The following is a 19677-nucleotide window of genomic DNA, read 5'->3' as shown; positions in this document are numbered from 1 at the left end:
CTCTCTCTCTCTCTCTCTCTCTCTCTCTCTCTCTCTCTCTCTCTTTCTTCCTTTCTCTCTCGCTCTTTCTCTTTCTTTCACACTCTCTCTCTCCCGCTCTGACTCACAGGCATAAAGTGGTTCTTGTGTATATTAATGCTAAGCTTGTGAGAAGAACTGCAACGAATGCTTCCCTTCCACTGTTACTATAAATACAGCTCGGTTGCACAAGCACACAGAGATGATTTCAGAGTTCCAGTGCCCTATCAAGGCCAAGAGAGACCTGTTTCTTTTTCGCGTAACGTTTTTTTTTTTACTTGACGCAACGTGCACTTCAGTGATTTATTCCCGGTAAGAAAACTTAACAATCCATAACACACATAACACGGATGGTATTTTCCTCGACTCCCGTGTCTGCCAAAGACAAGGCCCTCGCCGCTGGGGTCAAGGAGGCCTGGAGGCCGACGGACGCCGCGCTGGTTTCTCGGGTTACAGAGGAAGGCCAGATCACACTATCCGATGCCATTACCTTGTAGCACTGAATTACAGGAAAGCTGCTGGATGGAAGTGAGTTTCAAGTTCATGGGTATTTTGTGGATACTGCGCAGCGTCCGTCGTTTTTTTTTTTATCATTTCCAGTGATTGTCACTCACGAGCAGGATTCTAGCCCTTGAAGAACAATCAAATATTTATTTCGGCTGAGATAGGAACTGCTTACGTTACGCACTGGCTTCGGAGCAGACGCATTTTACGCCTGCCTTTTTCCACATTCGGCTCGCGAGATGAATCACCGTCTCACGGGCGAGTTTTACACTGACAGCCGCTATCTGGAGCCACACAAGTGTGCGCAGCTGACGCCAACTCACGCAGTTACATCATCTGTCTATGAGCCTCTAAAATTTTGACTGTTCTGATATCAAAACACAATTTAAAACAAATGTTTTTATACTCAAGCCAACCGTCGCTTAAGTTAACACTGGATCTATAACTCAAACTTATGAATCACCCCATATTTGGGGCATATTTGGGGCATATTTGGGGCATATTTGGGGCATATTTGGGGCAGCCGTGGCGTACTGGTTAGCGCATCGGGCTTGTAACCGGAGGGTTGCCGGTTCAATCCCCGACCAGTCCACCATGGCTGAAGTGCCCTTGAGCAAGGCACCTAACCCCTCACTGCTCCCAGAGCGCCGCTGGTTGGGCAGGCAGCTCACTGCTCTGGGTTGTGTAATTCACCTCACTGTGTGTTCACTGTGTGCTGTGTGTTCACTAATTCGGTTAAATTGGGTTAAATGCAGAGAACTGAATTTCCCTCACGGTATCAAAAAAGTATATATTCTATTCTATTCTATTCTATATTTCAAAGGCCAATTGCAACTAAGTAGCCTCGGAGTTACATATCAACTGGGATTTCAATGAGTGCAACCTGAGGTCGGTGGAAGTCTGGGATTGAAACTAAGTAGCCTAGGAGTTACATATCGACTGGGATTTCAATGTGAAGTGGAAGTCTGGGATTGACTGCATTGTGACTTCCAGTTATGGAGTAATCGCTCACACTTGAATGGAGTTGCAAACAGCCACAGCGCTGTACCTGCTTGTGAGGGTACACGTTGATGTGGCACTTGATACATTCTTGTCCCATGTTGGCCCACGAGTTGCCGCTCATCCACTTCCTCTTGCACTTGGGGCACTTGTACTCTCCGAAGCAGCGCTTCTTCCCCTGGTACGGAGTGAGACCTTCACCTTTGGGCCGCGCCTGCAGCAGCACGGGACGAGAGAGCACGCGTTAGCATTCATGGCACCATCACAGCTCGTCAACACACACACAATCACACACACCACATTACACACACATCACACACATGGGCTGGGTGCCGTTCTGCGCTCCGAAAATGAGCGTAGCAGCACACTAACACCTTCTGTGCTTCTGGTGTTGCATCCTGATGACAATACCATTCATCATCACTATGTACTGTAGCTTCGGTTTAAAAAAACACTTTCTGCTCAGAGTGTGGGTGATATGATATCCCTTTCAAATTTCCACTACATCTGGCCACAACATCCTTTACTTTGCTCTGAGAATGGACAAGATGGACCACAACAAAAACATGGAACCATAAATCAGAGAGAAAGAGAGAGAGAGAAAGAGAGAGAGAGAGAGAGAGAGAAAGGGAACACTGTTTACTTAAAAATGACACTCCTACGCTGAGATCTCTTTAGCAAGCACACGCGTTTGTCTAAGTCAGCCCACAGACACACTGTATAGGGTCTGGAATGTGCCCAGCATGGAAATACATCATGTCATACATTATATAACAAAACTCTGCTTCTCATTTGGGGGGCTCCGATTTTTACCTTTCGCCATCAACTGTGAGCACTGTCTCACTACTACACAGGAGGGTATAATTATCTCGAGGGCAAAGATCATGCCTAATATGCTTCATATTAAAAGCAGTCATCTGTGAAATGTTTCAATTAAGCACCTTAACACGTTCTGGAGGGAGCCCCTCTCTAACATGGCCCTTTGTTTTGCTACAGTAGTAGTTGTGTAGCTTTGGGAAGCCCTCTCCAATGAGTTGTGGACTAGAATTGGGAGTGGTCTGAAGAGAATGAGTTAATGCTGGCGTTAGTATCTAGGCCACAAAAACGAGAGAAAGAAAAATCTGTTTTTCCTTCAGGGTCCCACAAATAAAACTTCTACAGTATGTTGTCCTTTCAAACGTGACAGAATACAACATCAGAATTACAAAACTTTACTTGTGTTAAGGAAAACCTGTCAAACATCTCATATTTAAAAACCTATTCACACTCTTGTTTGTAAACAGCAAAAACAAAACAAAAAACATGACTTGCAAGGTGCATCTGGTCTGATACGTCGCTCATGGGGAACTAAAACATTGCAAAGCATTTCACCACATTCACTCAGAGGCCTGGGCTGTGCATGACGGTGTGGACAGTGATATCTGGCATCTGGGTGTTGCAACAGCCTTCAAGAAATCCCCGGAGATCACTCACCTCCGCAGATGTTTGCGCTCTCTCTGGACATGTGTTCTATCAAGCTGGCCAACATGTGCATGTCATTAGATGACTTTTCTGCCTTGTTCTTTTTTTTTTTATCTTAAATCACTGCTGTGCAATAATTACTTCTAAGCAGACCGTTCTTCGTTTACCGTGAACCTTTTTCGTGGCATCAGGCCTTTATTGACAGTGTGAAATAGAGCCGTTTCTACCATAACTGTGTATGTATCCATAGGAGAATAATGTATGCAGCCCTGCTCTCCTTCCTCCCCAGTCAGGCAGGCAGGGCAGCAGGATTTGTTTCTCCAAACTGTGGAGTAAATGGTGCAGAGCAGGGCCCATATATTTGTTCTATTTTTCAGTGGGAGGCCTGGCTGGACAGGGGGGGGGGGCAGGGGGGAGAGGATATGTACCCAGGTCCCATATGAGTAATGAGTGTTGTAATCGCTAGCATCTGGCCAAGTGCGGGTCAGAGCCAGGCCCTTTGCGTCAGAGCTCGCGCACACACCGCGCCGATAGTCCTCTCCCTCGCAACCTTAAACAATGTGACTCAACCCGCTGTCAACACAACGCCTTCCCAGCTGACAGCAGCTGGAAATGATGACACTTGCGAGTCCTGGGTGGCGTGGCGTGGCGTGGTGTGGCGTTGGGTGGCGGGCGGGCGGGCGGACGTGCAAGCGGACGCGGCAGGGACGGAGCGCTGACGTAAAGGCCGTCGCTAACGAGCGCGTCTCTCTCGCTCTCTCTCTCTCTCTCCGCCAGCCCGCGCTCATAAAGCGCGAGGTCTGCTGAGGGCGGCCTCCTCTCCCCTTCGCTCGCACACCACGGGGAAAACAATCAAAGCCGTGACAGAATGTGGATCTGGCTCAAACCCCCCCACCCCCACCCCTGGGGAGGCTGCTGGATTACAAATGCATGTATGCACTGTATAGATCTCAACGGTGGGACGGTTGGATTTCACTGCCACACTGACTGAAGCATCAGTGAGACTACATTAGCAAAGCTAGTGCTCAGATAGCACCAAACGGTACAGGTAAACAGGGCGTATAGTATACCTGCGTCGGAGAGCAAAACCATCTGCTGCCTTTCTTGAGCTGTGTCCAGAAGCCAATAACAAATGAGCACCACCATGTAGCTGAGGCTCCATCATATTCAGCTGAGGCCTTCGTGAGAGAAATGTTTTCCAAATCTCAACCAGGCCTGGCAACAGCAGGAGCTCCCAGCACACTGCCCCTTCAGCGTGTGATGAATATACAGCTTTCATTCATCATTCTTTGGCCAGAACAATGGACATCAGCTCAAGTGTACCCAGTTTTTGTTGCCCTTAGTATGAACAATGACGTATCTATAAAAAATATATATATTATTGAGATCATGGCTTGGTATAATTGACCTCAATAGGTCTTGCTATAAGGAGTTACTCCCTTAGACACACCTGTTTTATAGCCCTATACTTTAGCATGTTAAAGAAACCATACCAAACAGCCTTATCTCACAGTGAGAGTGTGTGTCTCCTGTTTCAGTTACCTCATGTCACACTGCTAATTCACGCTAAAAAATGATAGCCTGGCCTTCATCATCATCCTGATTTATGCCATGTTTAAAATAATGTACTGTAGCCTAAAGTCTCACCTCTGCTGCTCTGATCGCTGTTAACTATCTACTTCACCTGCAGTAATTATGACTACAGCATGTTATTATCAGCCTCTAGTATTTCGACCCCCCCCCCCCTTCCTCCTCCCAAGTGGTTCATCCAACAGCCCCTGTGTCACTTCAAAATGCCCAAATGCCAGTGCAAAAGACTCTGTGGGGCAACTTGTTGTGCCAACTTGAGGCGTATTTTCTTCACAACATGCATGTAAAAAAGCATATGTGTCATGAATATGGGAGGAGAAGCGTAATATCTGCCTTATAAAAGCAGGTGTTAATCCAACTTGTGGTTAAATGTGTCATTAAGAGAACAGAATCACTATTCAGAGTGCCAGTTTTGCGTCTCCGTACTATATCAAAAGCAACCTTAACTTTTGCTGGCCTTTCCAATGTCTTACATTCACTTTCACATCATCCACTTAAACTTTCCTCCTAGATTTGACCAATCTTCTATACAGTAGCTATCTGTATGTGTAGTTTGAGTATAAGTAACTGCTCTCCGTGATCTCCCTGCTTGTTGACATCTTTATCATGTATTGTATTATTTCATTAATGCTAAATGTTTGATTGCTTTTAACATTGTCATCAGTTAACTTCACTCAACTGTGCTTGTGATTGAAGTGTGCCGTTCAGTTGTGAACGAACGGTCACAAATTGCATTAGGGGGGCGGAGAAAGGCAGGCGCTGATTACCTGATGAACAGCAGGTTTGATAAACGCCGCATAAAACTGAAGAAGCTCGGCGTGCGATTTCTGCGGGTTGGCCAAGGCGCTAATAACGCTGCGCTATGCAAATGTGTGTGTGTGTGTGTGTACATCAGGCCCTGTGAGTCCCAGTGCCATTGCAAAAGGACCCTGTATGCCCCAGTGGAGTCCAACAGCTCCTGGGTCAGTGCCAGAGAATACACATGATACTCTGTTTACAGCACACTGACCTATTTTGGTTGTGTTTTTAATAGATTTCCAACCATTGAACAGGGAGGGGGGAGGGTTATTCTGATGAAATATTGTTGCATCATTTTAGCCCACATCCAACACAATGTAGTTAGACTAGAGTGCTCGCTGGTTGTCTCTTAAAAGGCTGTATGTCTGAGTCATTTTAGTCTTGGGTGTTTTAAACAGGTTCACTGTTCAGTTTATGTCACCTCTACTGGTCTCTCTGATGCCTCTGTGCAATAACTATAGCTATAAGTATAGATGTTCTCACTCCGTTTAACACATGCCCATGGTTCATATTAAATAGCCTACACCTCTGAATTATTACGAGCCATTAATGACTAAAGTTGGCGCGAATGAATAAAGCCAGTGTAAATGAATATAATGTTGGCCATTTTCATTGGGCACAGAATCTGGATCTGGCCTGGCCATTGAAGACATCATAAAGCACCTTTAACTCTGAGATGTGAAAGCACTGAACTACTATGTCTGACTGAGATAATTATGTAGTCTTCCTGACATACAGTACCAACTTCTGACTCACAGCACAATATCTACCCAGAGGCATAAGACTAGGAGGGCATTTTTTAGTGTTAAATACCAATCTCTATTTTGCTTTAGGGGGGAGTCTGTTCTTTGCAGACACTTTTGACCAACATGACTCTGAATGAAATCAATAAACACTACATTAACATTAAAATTAACATATTAGTAAAGCCATTTTGTGACTGCTCTAACATATACAATCTACTAAAAGTCCTAATCTTGTTTCATTGTGGATGTTAGTCTACTTTCTAAAATTCCGAAAAATACATCTTGTTGATCAAGAGGTAAAGACCATTTCAATTTAGCGTGTAGCACTTCCTCATACTCATGCCTGTAGTAAGACATCTGACAAGTCTGAAATCAATCGGACAAATGGTTCAAGAGATAATAACAGACAGACACGCATACACAGACAGAAAGACATTCCTGTCAGTTATAAATAGATAGATAGATAGATAGATAGATAGATCTAAATACATGATTAAGCTATAAAAATTAGTATTAAATTTGAGGAGGAAATAATTTCCATGTTGCCTTTTTGTTCTCTGGACACATGACTCACGAACACAGTTACAAACGAAGCCTGAAAAATAGCAAACAGCTTCATTAAGAGCAATCAAAACATCACTTGAGCTTCAAATGAATTAGCCTTAAGAGTACACAGACATAGTTTCCAATAACAACCAAAGGAAAATGACACACTAATGGAATAGTGACGCTATGGTTTAACCAAAGTCTGCCAAACAGCGTGTGGGTTTGGTTGCATGTTTACATAGTTCTGCCCTGTGCTGGACTTGGACACCACTTCGCCCTTTAGTATCAAGTTCATCTGGCTGAGAATGAGAGGAACTAACAAGTTTGATTCTTTAAACACCAGTGAAATGACAATGCTTTGAAATGGGGGAGAAGCAGAGTGTCAGCTGGGCGATTCATAAGTTGATATTAGCGCTATTTGCTCATGGTGTGTGGGAAGTGCTTTGGTGATTTCCTGGACTACGCAACACCAGCGCTGCGGTGCGGAGATGGAGCAGCCTGTTCGGGGAGGCCGCTGACTGTCTCCAGGACAGGGAGTCTTTCAAACCTCAGATAGCCTGAGCAGAACACAGCAGCCTGAGCTATGGCTCCTGACATGCGCGCGCGCACACACACACACACACACACACACACACACACACACACACACACACACACACACACACACACACACACACGTACACAGCTTACATAGTCCAGGCCTGTCCCAACACCACAGCCAGGAGACAAGACAGACAGACAGAGAGAAAGAGAGAGAGCGAGAGAGAGACACACACATCAAAGAGCTGCTCTGCCTTCCCGTTTCAACCCTCCCACACGGAGAGAGCGCCACACTGGGCAGCCTGATAAAGGCCTGCAGAGAGACAACTGCAGCATCTCAACCTGAGCCATCACAGGAACATTCCCACTGACGGCTAAAGTTGAGACTTCTAGACAAAGACAGTGTGTACGTACGCGCACCAGAGAGAGAGAGAGAAAGAGAGAGCGAGAGAGTGGGGTGAGAAAGGGTAAGAGAAGCGAGAAAGCGAAAGAGAAATAGCAGAGAAGGCCAGAGGAATGGGAAAATAAAGTGTCAAAAAAAAAGTGAGTTAAAGCAGCCCCATCCCCCAGCCCCAGTCCCTCCAGCTGTGCTCCCTGGGGACAGTGGAGGGGGCCCAGGTCCGGCACATCTCCCAGCAGCCCCAGCCTCCCTCCAAAAGGACACATACCACAGCGCCGCAGTCATCTCCCCCAGCTGGAGAGGGTCCTCCAATCAAGCCCAGCAGGGCCGAGCTGGGGGTGGGGGGTGGGGCGGAAACCAGAAGCAGATGGGCTCCACACGGGTATAACGCAGCAAAACATTGGAGAGTCATCGAGGGGGGGGGGGGGGGGGAGAATGAAAACACACACTGACCTGCTTCGAATTAAGATAGCTATAGGTCGGCTAAAAATGAGGGCGTGCTAACTTTGACCTTTTTGCTCAGTCATACATAATCCTGACTACTAACAGAGAAAAGAACGTGGGGGGGAATGTGAAGATGGGGGAATGATATCAAACACTGTTGAATATCACGACAGAAAGACCACCTATGTCTCACTGTCACAACCTAGGCCATGAACCGAAATGTTGGTCTACATTTGAACTAAAGTAGCTATGTTAATGTCAAAATGGCAATTGAGGCATGTAAAACCATTTCACAAAACATATGTGACTCCACGTCTTATTTATTTATTCTTTACAAAGTTATACATTTATAAAAATAAATCAATAGTTCATTGGCCATTGTTTCTGAGAGAGGCTGGAAAAGAATTTGCTGGATAGACAAATATGCAGGTCTTCAAAATAGTTGGAAATAATTACGAGAAAACCACTTTTCTGGCTTCAATTTAGGAATCTGGGATTTTCAAGGAAATGCTCTTCAATCTTCGGAAGACATCCCCCTTGTCTAAGCAGACACTGAGTAGTGAAGAAGTGGTGGGAACGATTTCTTTGCAAAGTGCACCGCACAAAAATTGCGCAGATCAAAAGACACTGACAACCATGCCTTTATAAACTGAAGACTTGAACAGTTTGTGAACTATGTGGCTTGTTTTGAGTGGTCAGACTTCATGCTGCGCAATAGCCCTAACAGATTCAGCTCTGAGCAAACTCACTGTAGCAATACTGGGCCCTGGGGTACTGTCTGTTTGTGGCATGTAAACAAAAACCTTGGATGAAGGTAAAAATATATAAAAATGAAGACAAAAAAAAAACGAGCTGCTGTCATGATATTGTTATCCTGTCTGTCTGTTGCCAATAAAAGAGTATGGAAGAACCAAAGGTCCAAAAATAGACCAGTGGCGCACCACGAATTGCACATTAATGCAACAAATGTCATTTAGGATGAATGTTTTTGCACCTCCACACTCTGTCTTCTCCAGCACAGGCTAATGCGAGAGCATTTCATCTGAGGACACCCTGCCTGCAGTGCACACTGACTGAGAAGAGCGGTCCGCAGCAGCGCTCAAACACCTGGAGTTTGCATCACAATGCGAGTCCGCTATCAAACAGAGCACTGTCTGGCCGTCTGTGTGGGGGAGGCTGTGGTGGCCAGCAGCGCTCGCAGATGGCCCATCCCTTCGGTCCCCGGACACAAGAGTGATAGTGTCACCCGCATCAGCTGCGGCTGTGTGTCCAGCGAAAGGAACACTTTTTTTCCCCTCCTCCCTCCCCCCCCTCCATCGGTTATTTCCGGAGCGGTCGGCCGAGGAGCCCAGTCTTGAGCAGGCATTCCAGTCAGGTGCATGCTTGTGCTATTTAATAATCCCAACTAGTGCGACTAAATGAAGCCACTGTTTGCAGGGTCCTCCTTGGGTCCTTTTTAGTGGGTGCAGCTGTCTCTCTCTTTTTTTTTATGCCCTGCGAGAAAAAGACACCATGGAAGAAAAACTGACGGAGGGAACAGGTGTGCTGTTAAATGATAAATCTGCCCGCTCCCACAATGCCTCAGTGTTTTAAAAACAATCCGCGCTACATGCGAGTGGCCCGGCGCGCTGAAAGAGCTCACAGATAATAAAGCTTGGTCTCCACTGGGTAACAAGCTCACAAAGAGGGAAGCAGAAAATTAGTAATCAGTTTGGCCTGTCTATAAAACACGAAAATTGCTATAAGAACACTACTGTCATCAAAGTGCATAAAGAATAATCCAGCACTCCCAATGTTCATCTAAATTATATGTCATCTTGTGTTGAGTTTTACTAGGTCTATGACAATGCGATGAAGATGTCGAAGTGGTCTCCAGCAAAGAGGTAAACTTTGACACACAGCATTCACAGCTTTTTCAATTTGAAAAGCTGGCACATCCCGGAGTGGTAATCAGTTTTGAAACACAGCGCCGGTTCTGGCCCCTGGACTATTTTCTAGGTTATTACAAAGCAAATACATGTTTTCCAAGTATTCCAGATAGCGCTGGACTGCTTCCTGGTTCCTGGCGAGGGCCCCGGGAGTTTGGCTGCTCCCTTTCGCCGGCATCTGGAAGCCATCAGTGTAAACAATGGCGTCTGCAGAGCCGGGGCCCTTCTGCCGGCTCCCAGGGGACCTCGCTCAAGAGAACACAAGAACACCAAACCCACCAGATACAACATGCTCAATTACCCCCACAGAGGAGGAGGGAAAAAGAGCTCGGTTCCACTCTTCTCTAATCTCTGTTTAACTTGGCCCAGACACAGAAAAAGATAGATTTACAGATACACAGAAAGACACACAGATCCGATGTGCTCTCCCCTCAGAGTTTAGTCTCTCGCTCTGGTTTTGTTTAGTTTGGTCATTAGATGTAGGACTGTTGATAAGACCTCTAATATATTGACATTTTAGCTTATTGGCCGTGGCCGGGCCTGCTGATGAAAGCACACCTACACAAAAACTCCCACGTCGCGCATTCAAGCCCGCTAAAAAGCCACTGACCATTTTCACTTCTTGACACTCTCTCTCTCTCTTAATAGTGCCTTCAGAGCTTGTTATGTTCTTATAACTCCAGACTGGGTTCAGCACTGATATGCCCCTCTTGCTGCTTTCACATGTCAAGGGTGAGTGTGAGTTGGTATGTCTGAGATTCCTGACCGATATAGAGCAAGCCCACACGGATGCCCACGGGTAGAGATATGAGCAGCCTGGTCTCTCCTGCCAGCCACTCACTGCGGCTATAGGAAGCCCACCGGAAGCCAAGTTACTGCCACGGACGGGCCCACTACATTTTAGTGATACATTTGGAGAGAATTTATGCACAGAGATTAAATAGACAGTGTAAAACAAGTATCACTGGCCCCTTGTCAAGGAATGAAAGATGTCTGACGCGCTCGCGGCCTATAAAAGTGTGCAGGTTGAGCACAGGCTCTGTCTGGTCTGGAGAAGGGCCCTGCATGGGTGCCTGATCCGTCCTGCTCTGTGTCCAGCTGTTCTCACCGGACTACACTGCTGAGATAAGGATCCATCAAGTACAGTAACTGCTATAAATAACCACGAGGATTACGCAATCAATCATTTTAACGCCACAGGCTTTCTAGACTTTCCACTTTTCAATAAGTCCTCATGGCGTTTTCAGTATTGTGAAGAGTTGTCAGTAGGTAAAAGGTGAACACATTTCCACATATTTTTTTTATGTGTACATTTCATAAACAAACCCTCACTTTGGTCTCCTCCAGAGGTGTTCTAAGGGCTGGTTTGGAATCTAAAGGTATTATTCTAGAGCTCACGTTGCCCTGACACCACATCTCTGCACCAGAGGTGTTTCCACTGCTTTGAAAGCAAATCAAGAGGCCGAGGTGGAAACTTTCTGCGCTAAAACACAAGTGGTTGGACTCCAAAGCTGACACATACTCTAGCGTGTAAGGATCGTCAAAAGTGTTTGAGGAGAAAAAAAATCTGTCTGGATCACAACCAATGGGTGTATTTATGAAAAGTTTCCAAAACCCTTCAAGTCATGCAATCTAAGTAATGATCCTATAAACCATAGCTATTCTCACATAACATTCTCAAAACACTCCAAACAATGGTTTGAGGCAAACGGAGTATAGACCTCAATATGAATACAGACACTGGAGACTGGATAGCATAACACGCAATAAATCAGTTCTTGGAACCAAGCAATCTTCTTATTTATAGGCAATAAAATTACATTTAGTCACAGTAACAAATGGAGAAGTTATTAAGATACCACAATACTAGCTCTGCAAATTCCCTGTCCTAGATTTCAGGAAATGTCCTCCTGAGACAACACAACCTTACAAGCTTGACAGCCAAAGTGTCAGCACTCTCTGTACTGTACACATGCACCCTTTCTACTCACACATACAATACATCACACGATTTGCTAAAATGCTCATTCACTGTTTCAGATGTACAGAGTGTCAATCACAGTTTCAGGTGTGCTGACGTTTATCTTGAACCGATTTGGCTTCTTCCTCTTTTGTTTCTCTTGCCTGGTCCTTAGGAGAGGCGCTCTATAGCTTAGCAGCATGCGGTTACAGTGCGGGCATATCCTCAAACCTGTGCTAACGTCACCCCACACTCAGCCTGTCAATGCACATCCATCAGCAGCCAGGTGTGAGGACGGTGACAAGCAAATAGCTCGCAAAGCACCCATATTTTTCAAGAGGTCTTATCAACTCCTAATGCCACTCAGCGCAAGCTGCCACAAGGCAGAGGCATGCAGGAGGGCCTTCGACTTCCACGAGTTCATAAGTACCCTCAATGTAGAGGTACAGTGTGGAGGACAGCGCCAATGTGTATTTATAAAGAGTGCAACCTAAGATGAACTCACCCGCATGCTGCCAAAACAGTTACTGTTTTAATTAATTGTGCTATATTAGCTCCCAGCTAGCTATGCTTCACACGGACGTCAACATTGTACACACATTGCACATGTTCTAATATGGTTTGATATCAATAGCGCTTCCAGATAAAATTGGATGTTACAGCCATATGGATATTCTTTCGCAGTCCCACTCTCACTCGTGCCATAGCGCATGAGCAAAACTCATTATGCTTGTACTTTATAGTTTAGCTATTTAAAAGCCACACCCTGTTTGAGAGATGAACAGAACTGCATTTAATGGTTCTCACTGAAAACTGTGAACATGTGCAGTATATGCCGTAATGTACCATGCATTAATTACACATCATTATTTGCAATGCTCTCACTGAATGAAAACCAAACAAAAAAAAGTTTTAAATGACTGAAAAGGGTGATAAGGACCCCCCATAATGCCATGGTGATAGTTGATGGGAATTAATCGGCCCCACTATCTTACTCCATATCAGTCATAGGAGTGTGTAAACACTACAAAATGACCACAGGCTGTTGCATCTGAGTAATGTATGTATGAATGATGCAACAGCCTGTTGCAAGTCTCTTTGCATGCCAACCTGTTTGTCAAAATGAGCTATTAGACTATTTGCACTAGGCCTTTGGGGAGGTCAATCTGCAAGACTGAGCCAAAAACTAAATCTACGTCTAGCTATTATGAAACCATACAGATGTTATTCAACCTAAGGAAACATGCACATAAAATGGCTCCCTGATAGGGAATGGTCCAAAACACTATTCTGCCAGTTTTGGGGTCCAAATGCCAATCTCCACCACTGTGATATCTATAAAAAAGTGACTCATTTATTCCATAATTATTGTTATGTCCGCTGAATTCCAACTAAACAGTCTTTTTTTTTATCTCCTCCTCAGACTGATTTTATTGATGTACTCAAATGTTCAGTTATGTAACAGATCTTTCAAAAAGCATGTGCTTGGAGCACAGAAAGTTTTTTTCTCTGAGGAAGACGCCTATGGGGAAGTATGGTCAGCTCCTTGTACTAACACCAAAGCTGGCACATGATTTGGACTATAGTCCTATAATGGAAGGAACAGGAAGCCAGCCATGTATCTGGACCCATGCCCCTAGGGTACATCTCTTAAAGTACATCTCATTTCCCCGTTAGCAGTAGCTGTAAGATATCTGGAAAGTTCATATTATATTATATAACATTTAGAATGACAGGAACTTGTCAATTGCACATATTTTAGTAGGATTGCTGTTTCAGCAGTGCATATTTTCTTAATGTCATGTTACTGTAATGTACATTTTATTTGATTTCATGTCAATTAAGTACTCTCTCAAATCAACAATCTGTTGTCAATCTCTGTTTCATCAAATTGTACAAAAACGAATGCGGCCAGGCAGACAGTTTGTAGAGTACTGTATACCCATATATTAGTGGCTAAATTGGAAGACCATGAAAAGGTTAGCAAAGAAGATATTTGCTCGTACGACAGGTAAGCCCTCTATCCAGCAAAACAAACAGTGGCATGTTTTCCTATCATTATTAACCCACCAAAAAAATGTATCTCAGACCTGTTTGTCGAGATTACTCTGAAATCTCCTTTAATAACAACATTATTACCTCACCATTAACATGGCTTTCACTGTAAGCTACGGCGTTCCAAACTGTGTTGCTCCAAGCAGACAGCCCGGGTGGGAACTTTAATTATGAATGGGTCCACTGTGCTGGGCTGCTTCTGCAAACATGCTTTTCCCCCGGCTTGATGTGTTGATAAAATGTTAGAAGTGCATTGAATTTCACTGGAGGGATGGACGGTGTCCATGTCTGTATTAACAAGCTTAGAGCAATGTCTCCAGCAGATAATGTCAAAGAGCCATTTCAGATTAGTTTCACACAAGCCCTGCTCTCTCACAGCCTTTGCTATAGACTCTCAGACTTTGCTAGAGACACACAGCTCCTAGAACCTCCAGGGGCCTGCTGAAGCAGTCCCTTACACAGACATGGCTATTACCGGGGGTCTGATTTTACATTTCCCCCAGCACCTCACAGCAGAGATCCACACAAGTGCCTATGAACACACACCATTGCGTGTGGTTTCTTAGCAACAGCCGTCTGCAGTGGCAAAACACGCTGTCATACTGCAACCAATGAATTGGTTCCTTGCGCTATAAACCGCCCACTTCCATGCTTGAGACAGTGTCTCAGCAGTCTCTCTCTCTCTCTCTCTCTCTGTTTGCCAAACTGGGCTGAGAGATTTCAAATCGCTGACATGCTGTAGGTCAGTTGGCCAGGCCAGGGTCTCGCAGCTCTTGTTCTGTTTACCTTGAGGAGGGCCTAACCTACAGTATGCACTGGCCATCCCCAAGTTCACTATCCCTGAGAGCCAGAGCTCTGGCCAAGGCCACACTAACGTCATGTGCAGCTGCAGACCGGGATTGGGTTACCGTGGAACTGAATGACATGAGCAGGTTGTTTGGTTCATGTGAAAAACATAGAAGTGTGCCCATTCTTTATTCCTCCATTCTTCATGCTGATAGACACACATAAAATGCCTCTCTCCCCATCTCTCTCTCTCTCTCTCTCTCTCTCTCTGTCTCTCTGTGTTTGTGTGTACAGAATCCTAATCTGTCAGAAACGTTTAGTTATTGCTTTAGATATGTCTAGTTGTATGATGATGAGCCACCCAGAGGATTTTGCCAATTTATTGCTCCGAATCAACCACGATAAGGCTGAGTGTTGCGCTGCTGGGCCATAAATAACTGTATCAGTGCAGCAAGGCCTCACCACTGGGCTGCAGTCAAACGCTGGCTATCGTCTGGCAAGAGTCTGCTGTGTCTCATCCGAGGGGCCTAGATATGCCTTATCTGTTTACATTTCAAACTCCTTTTCTCTTTCACTGTCCTCTCTGAAGACACAGCCCCCACTCCCATATACAGTACAGTACTCGTCTTCCTATTTCAGTTTCTCTCTATCTCATACACACACACACACACACACACACACACACACACACACACACCCTCTTACACATTCAGTCTGGCTCTCACTTACTCTATTTCTGTCTTACCATACCAAGGCTGCTTTTATATGACTTTCTATGTATTACTTATTCTTTCTATATATTACTTCTGCTGTTTTTATAGCATATACTTCTGCTGTTTATCAAGTACAGTAAGTGAATATGAATCAATGTGTGTGTGAGTGGGTGTGTGTGTGTGTGTGTGTGTGTGTGTGTGTGTGTGTGTGTGTGTATGTGTGTGTGTGTGTGTGTGTGTGTGTGTGTGTGTGTGTGTGTGTGTGTGTGTGTGTGTGTGTGTGTGTGTGTTTGTCTGTCTGTCTGTCTGTCTGTCTGTATAAGTGAGTCTGTGTGAGTGTGTGTATTTCAAAGGGACCCAGCCAGTCTTGGGGTTTAATAAGACCCTGTGAGTGTCAGAGCAGGACTCCGGCTGACTGGGAGGAAGATCACAGGTCAGGCTGTCAAAACATTCCCACAATGTCTCGGCCCCAGAACCTCCCTCCATGCGGTTTCCTTTAACACTGGCCGGCAGCAGCTAATATGACTCAACCTCGCCTTTTGGTGGAAACACAAAATGACTCACATTTTTCAATTTTATGGCCTTATATCACATGATCAAAGCTCTCCAATTAAATTCCAGGATCATTTCGTGTCTTGGCACTAATGGAAAGTCACTTACTAAAGAGTACAAATAGTGGAGTCTAAAGGCAGTTTTTTTTTTAGAGAAAGTCTGCAGCCCTCCACCCATGGGAGATCTACTGTTAGCTGAAATAAAACACTAAATATTGAACACAAAATATATGGTGCACACATACTTAATGGTCGAGTTCAACTGTTCTCAAAAGCATGGTAAATCTCTCGTACCTCAAACTGAAATCCATTTAGTGCTTCATCTCCTATGTCATTTCAACATCATAAATTTTAATGTGCTGAGTTGCCCTGCCCTTCGTGATTGGCCTTCCTCGTAGTGGGACGACCAAAATGATGAATAAGGTCCCGCCCACCCTACACTCACCTCCCAACATACACAAACCAAACCCTTTGCACACCCGACCACAAATTCCTTTCAATTTATTGACTCTGAAAATGATATAGTTCAAACTTATCAGGGGGGGGGGGGGGGTTAGGCCCATTTCATAGCTCTCCTGTTCCCTGACTGCAAATAAATATCACTTCTGCTCTGCCATGATGAATGAACAAACAAAACCAAATAAATTAAATAACCAGATAAAGGTCAACAAACTCCCTTCATCAAACAAACTGACAAAAAAATGTGGGAACGACAAGCATCCTGCCGTTTGATATACTGCAATGAAGCATTTGGCGGGCCCTATCTGCAGTTTCACCATCCTCATGGATTTACAGTCCTACTATCATCTTCCTGTTGACAGAGGGAGGGCTCTAAAGTAAATGTAGCATACGGGCCCTCACCGGCCCCAAGCGCAATCCCTCACAACTTATAACAATAACACTGGCGCTGCGGAACGCCCCTCGATCTCCTACGAGGCCGCCCGAGCGAATGCTGATTAAATAGGAAGAGGTCTGGGGCTCTGCTGCGCTGCGCTGCGTCGCTCTGCTCTGCTCTGCTCTGCAGTCAGCACCCCGCTGAGCGGACAATATGGGCTGACTTCCTGACCCCTGCGTCTGGGGATCCTGAAGACAAACAATGGGATCCTTAATTAACATGGGCCATTCCCACCGCAAGGTCTCTTTTCCTGACAGCGCCGATTCATGGCGGCGCACAAAGCCGTCACTGTTGTCCCCCTCATGACGTGACCGCGGCGCTCTGGGCGGCTTAGCGGGTCTGTGCCATCGCTGCCATTCAGCGCTGCTTAACATTCCTCCTTGTCAAGGAAAAGGTCAACTCCTCATTGTCCATCAGGTCAAAAAACCAGCGCTGGAATCAGATAGTGTGTGTAATTCTTGAGACATAGTAATTGCTGGGGATGTGACGGGTCTGTCTGAGGTTTGTTTGGGTTCTGTTCTGGGCTGGTCCCGCTGAACAGTCATAACCTCTTGCTCTCATATCCACCAGTCAGGGTGTCTCCTCTACTTCATCTGGTAGTCACATGGACCCACATAATTTCTCTGATGTTCAGTGTAGTAGCACTGAAGAACATTGTGAACTGCACTGTTCTGGATGCACTGACCAACAAACAGTAGCATCCTTTGGAAAAGAACAGACATCCTCACTTTGTGGACCAGCATGCCTTTGGACACCAGCGTTGAATTAAGTCCTCAACAACACAGAAGCCCAATATTGGGAGGATTCCTGCACTGTAATTTGCACAAAATCTCTTAGTCTTACACATTAAGACAAATAATCCACTAATCAGAATTACCAACTTTCCCTTTGATCTCTGGATTAAGTAATGTTTTCAGTGGACATGGAAGCTTGTTTTCTTTCATTAACTTCTACAGGCAATAATCTCTCCAATTCTAGAGGCTTCTCTGCGAAAAGCCATTTTAATTTATAGGAAACCTTCTATGAAAGGAAAACATTTTATGAAAAAAATCCTTGGGGTTTAGTGGATGACTGCCCTATATGGTCTGTGGGATAAAGTAGCCAGACCTCAGAGTAGCCTTTCACTGTCCTCGTGCAGTCCAAGCTAAATATCTACGTCGGAGCTCTCCCAGAACAAATGTTGGCTTGTTAATCCTTCATTTCACATTCATATAGGTGACCCTTTGGTGGACCTAACCTAAAAAAAAAAAACTACAAAAAATAATGTTACATTAGGCTTTAATATTCTGTGTTGACTTACGCAAAAACAGTGAATTTCCCTTGACTCAAAATGTGCTTTTTTCCCACATGGTTCAAGTGACATACTACCCTTCAAGTCAACATGCTACCCGTCTATATGTCATGTTTCCTCTCTGGCCAGGCCTTTGATGATGGACACAATGGCCTCTCCTGGAAGAGGCTGCAGCCTTTAGTAATAGCAAAGGGAAGTGTGATGACTGTTGTATCAGCAGACCAAGAGGAAGAGTGGTATTCCTGTACAGAACACAAACCAGCTGGCAGGAAACTCTCTTTATATTCCTCCAACTTTGATTTCCTTTTTGAGGAAGTGTTCACAATGTGCTTTCCCTGATGCAGTCCCTCTGTCTCTGTCACTCGGCCTCTGCCATGTGTCAGGGTCCCCTTGGTGCGGTTGAGCAGACCAACCATATTTGATAGCCGAGAACATAAAATTGGAGAGGGGAACATAATTTGCCTTGACTAATTTAATTAACAAAAAAAGAGAGAAATTGCGCGGTCTTTTCCAATCTGGAGTTGTTTATCAGCTCTCCCAGTGGGATTGACTGATAGGCTGTGAGGAACACTACCCAGCTGGCTGACGAATATACCGGAATGTAAACACATGATTTACACAGCCACATTGTCCACTGGCCAAGGCATGTCAAGAGGCTTCAGCGTTTGGACTTCGTTCAAATGATTACGTATAACCTTGCAATATCACACGATTGGTTGAAAAATCAAAATGAAGTCTGACGTTAATGCAAATGACAAAGAATGATTTTGTCGCCAAGTCATTAGTCTAAAAGCACGACGGCACATGCTGAGCAGTATATCACCAGCATCATGTCCATGTGTGTTTAAGCTGACTAGAATATGGCAGATTCAGTTGAACTTTTTTTTATTATCTGAGGCGCACACTAGGAAACTGGGTGTGCCCGGGCTACAGGGACTAATTGTTTTCAAACTGTGCCACTCAGAGTCAACAATGATGTAACACCCAGTAAAACATAATTGCTTATCCAACTGCTCATATGTTTGAGGATTCAGTTGGATGCTGGTAATACAAGAGGAATTGGGTTATTACAAACAGCGTTTATGCAATCATCACAGCAAGAGACTTAGGAGAAAGCAACCGCTTCCACGACCCACTGTGATTGGCTCTGACATCAAGCTGTTTGGCTTTAACAAATGTAATAGAGGAGGCTCTTACAAACGCAAAAACTGCCCAACTGATGCTGATGTTTTCCATTTTCAACATTACATAACCCCTTTCGACTGGCCTTAGCCAACACCAGCAACAAAAGATTACGCCTCTCTTAACTAAACCAGCAACTAACACATTTTGTCGTTTTAACACATTACCAAATTCAAAGAACTCTATTTGCATTTGTTTAGACAGTTAAGCTTGCCATGAAGACTGACAGCCCCCCCCCCGCCCCCCTAAAATGTTCTATTGGCTTGGCAT

The 19677-nt window shown here is 44.9% G+C and overlaps 1 protein-coding gene across 2 annotated transcripts in view; it reads right to left on the bottom strand.

Moving 5' to 3' along the window:
* The window catches only part of zcchc24 (zinc finger, CCHC domain containing 24), a 36669-nt gene that overhangs the window by 6505 nt on the left and 10487 nt on the right, over positions 1 to 19677 (bottom strand). The window contains exon 3 of one of the 2 annotated variants that reach the window (XM_062519501.1): positions 1535 to 1735. In XM_062519501.1, the coding sequence (XP_062375485.1) occupies positions 1535 to 1735 (201 nt within the window). The remainder of the gene's footprint in view (positions 1 to 1534; positions 1736 to 19677) is intronic. The other variant, XM_062519502.1, reaches the window with a different exon arrangement.

The sequence above is a fragment of the Sardina pilchardus genome, chromosome 18 (genome assembly GCF_963854185.1).
Source record: "Sardina pilchardus chromosome 18, fSarPil1.1, whole genome shotgun sequence".
NCBI lineage: Eukaryota > Metazoa > Chordata > Actinopteri > Clupeiformes > Clupeidae > Sardina > Sardina pilchardus.
This window is presented reverse-complemented; position numbering and strand designations above follow the sequence as displayed.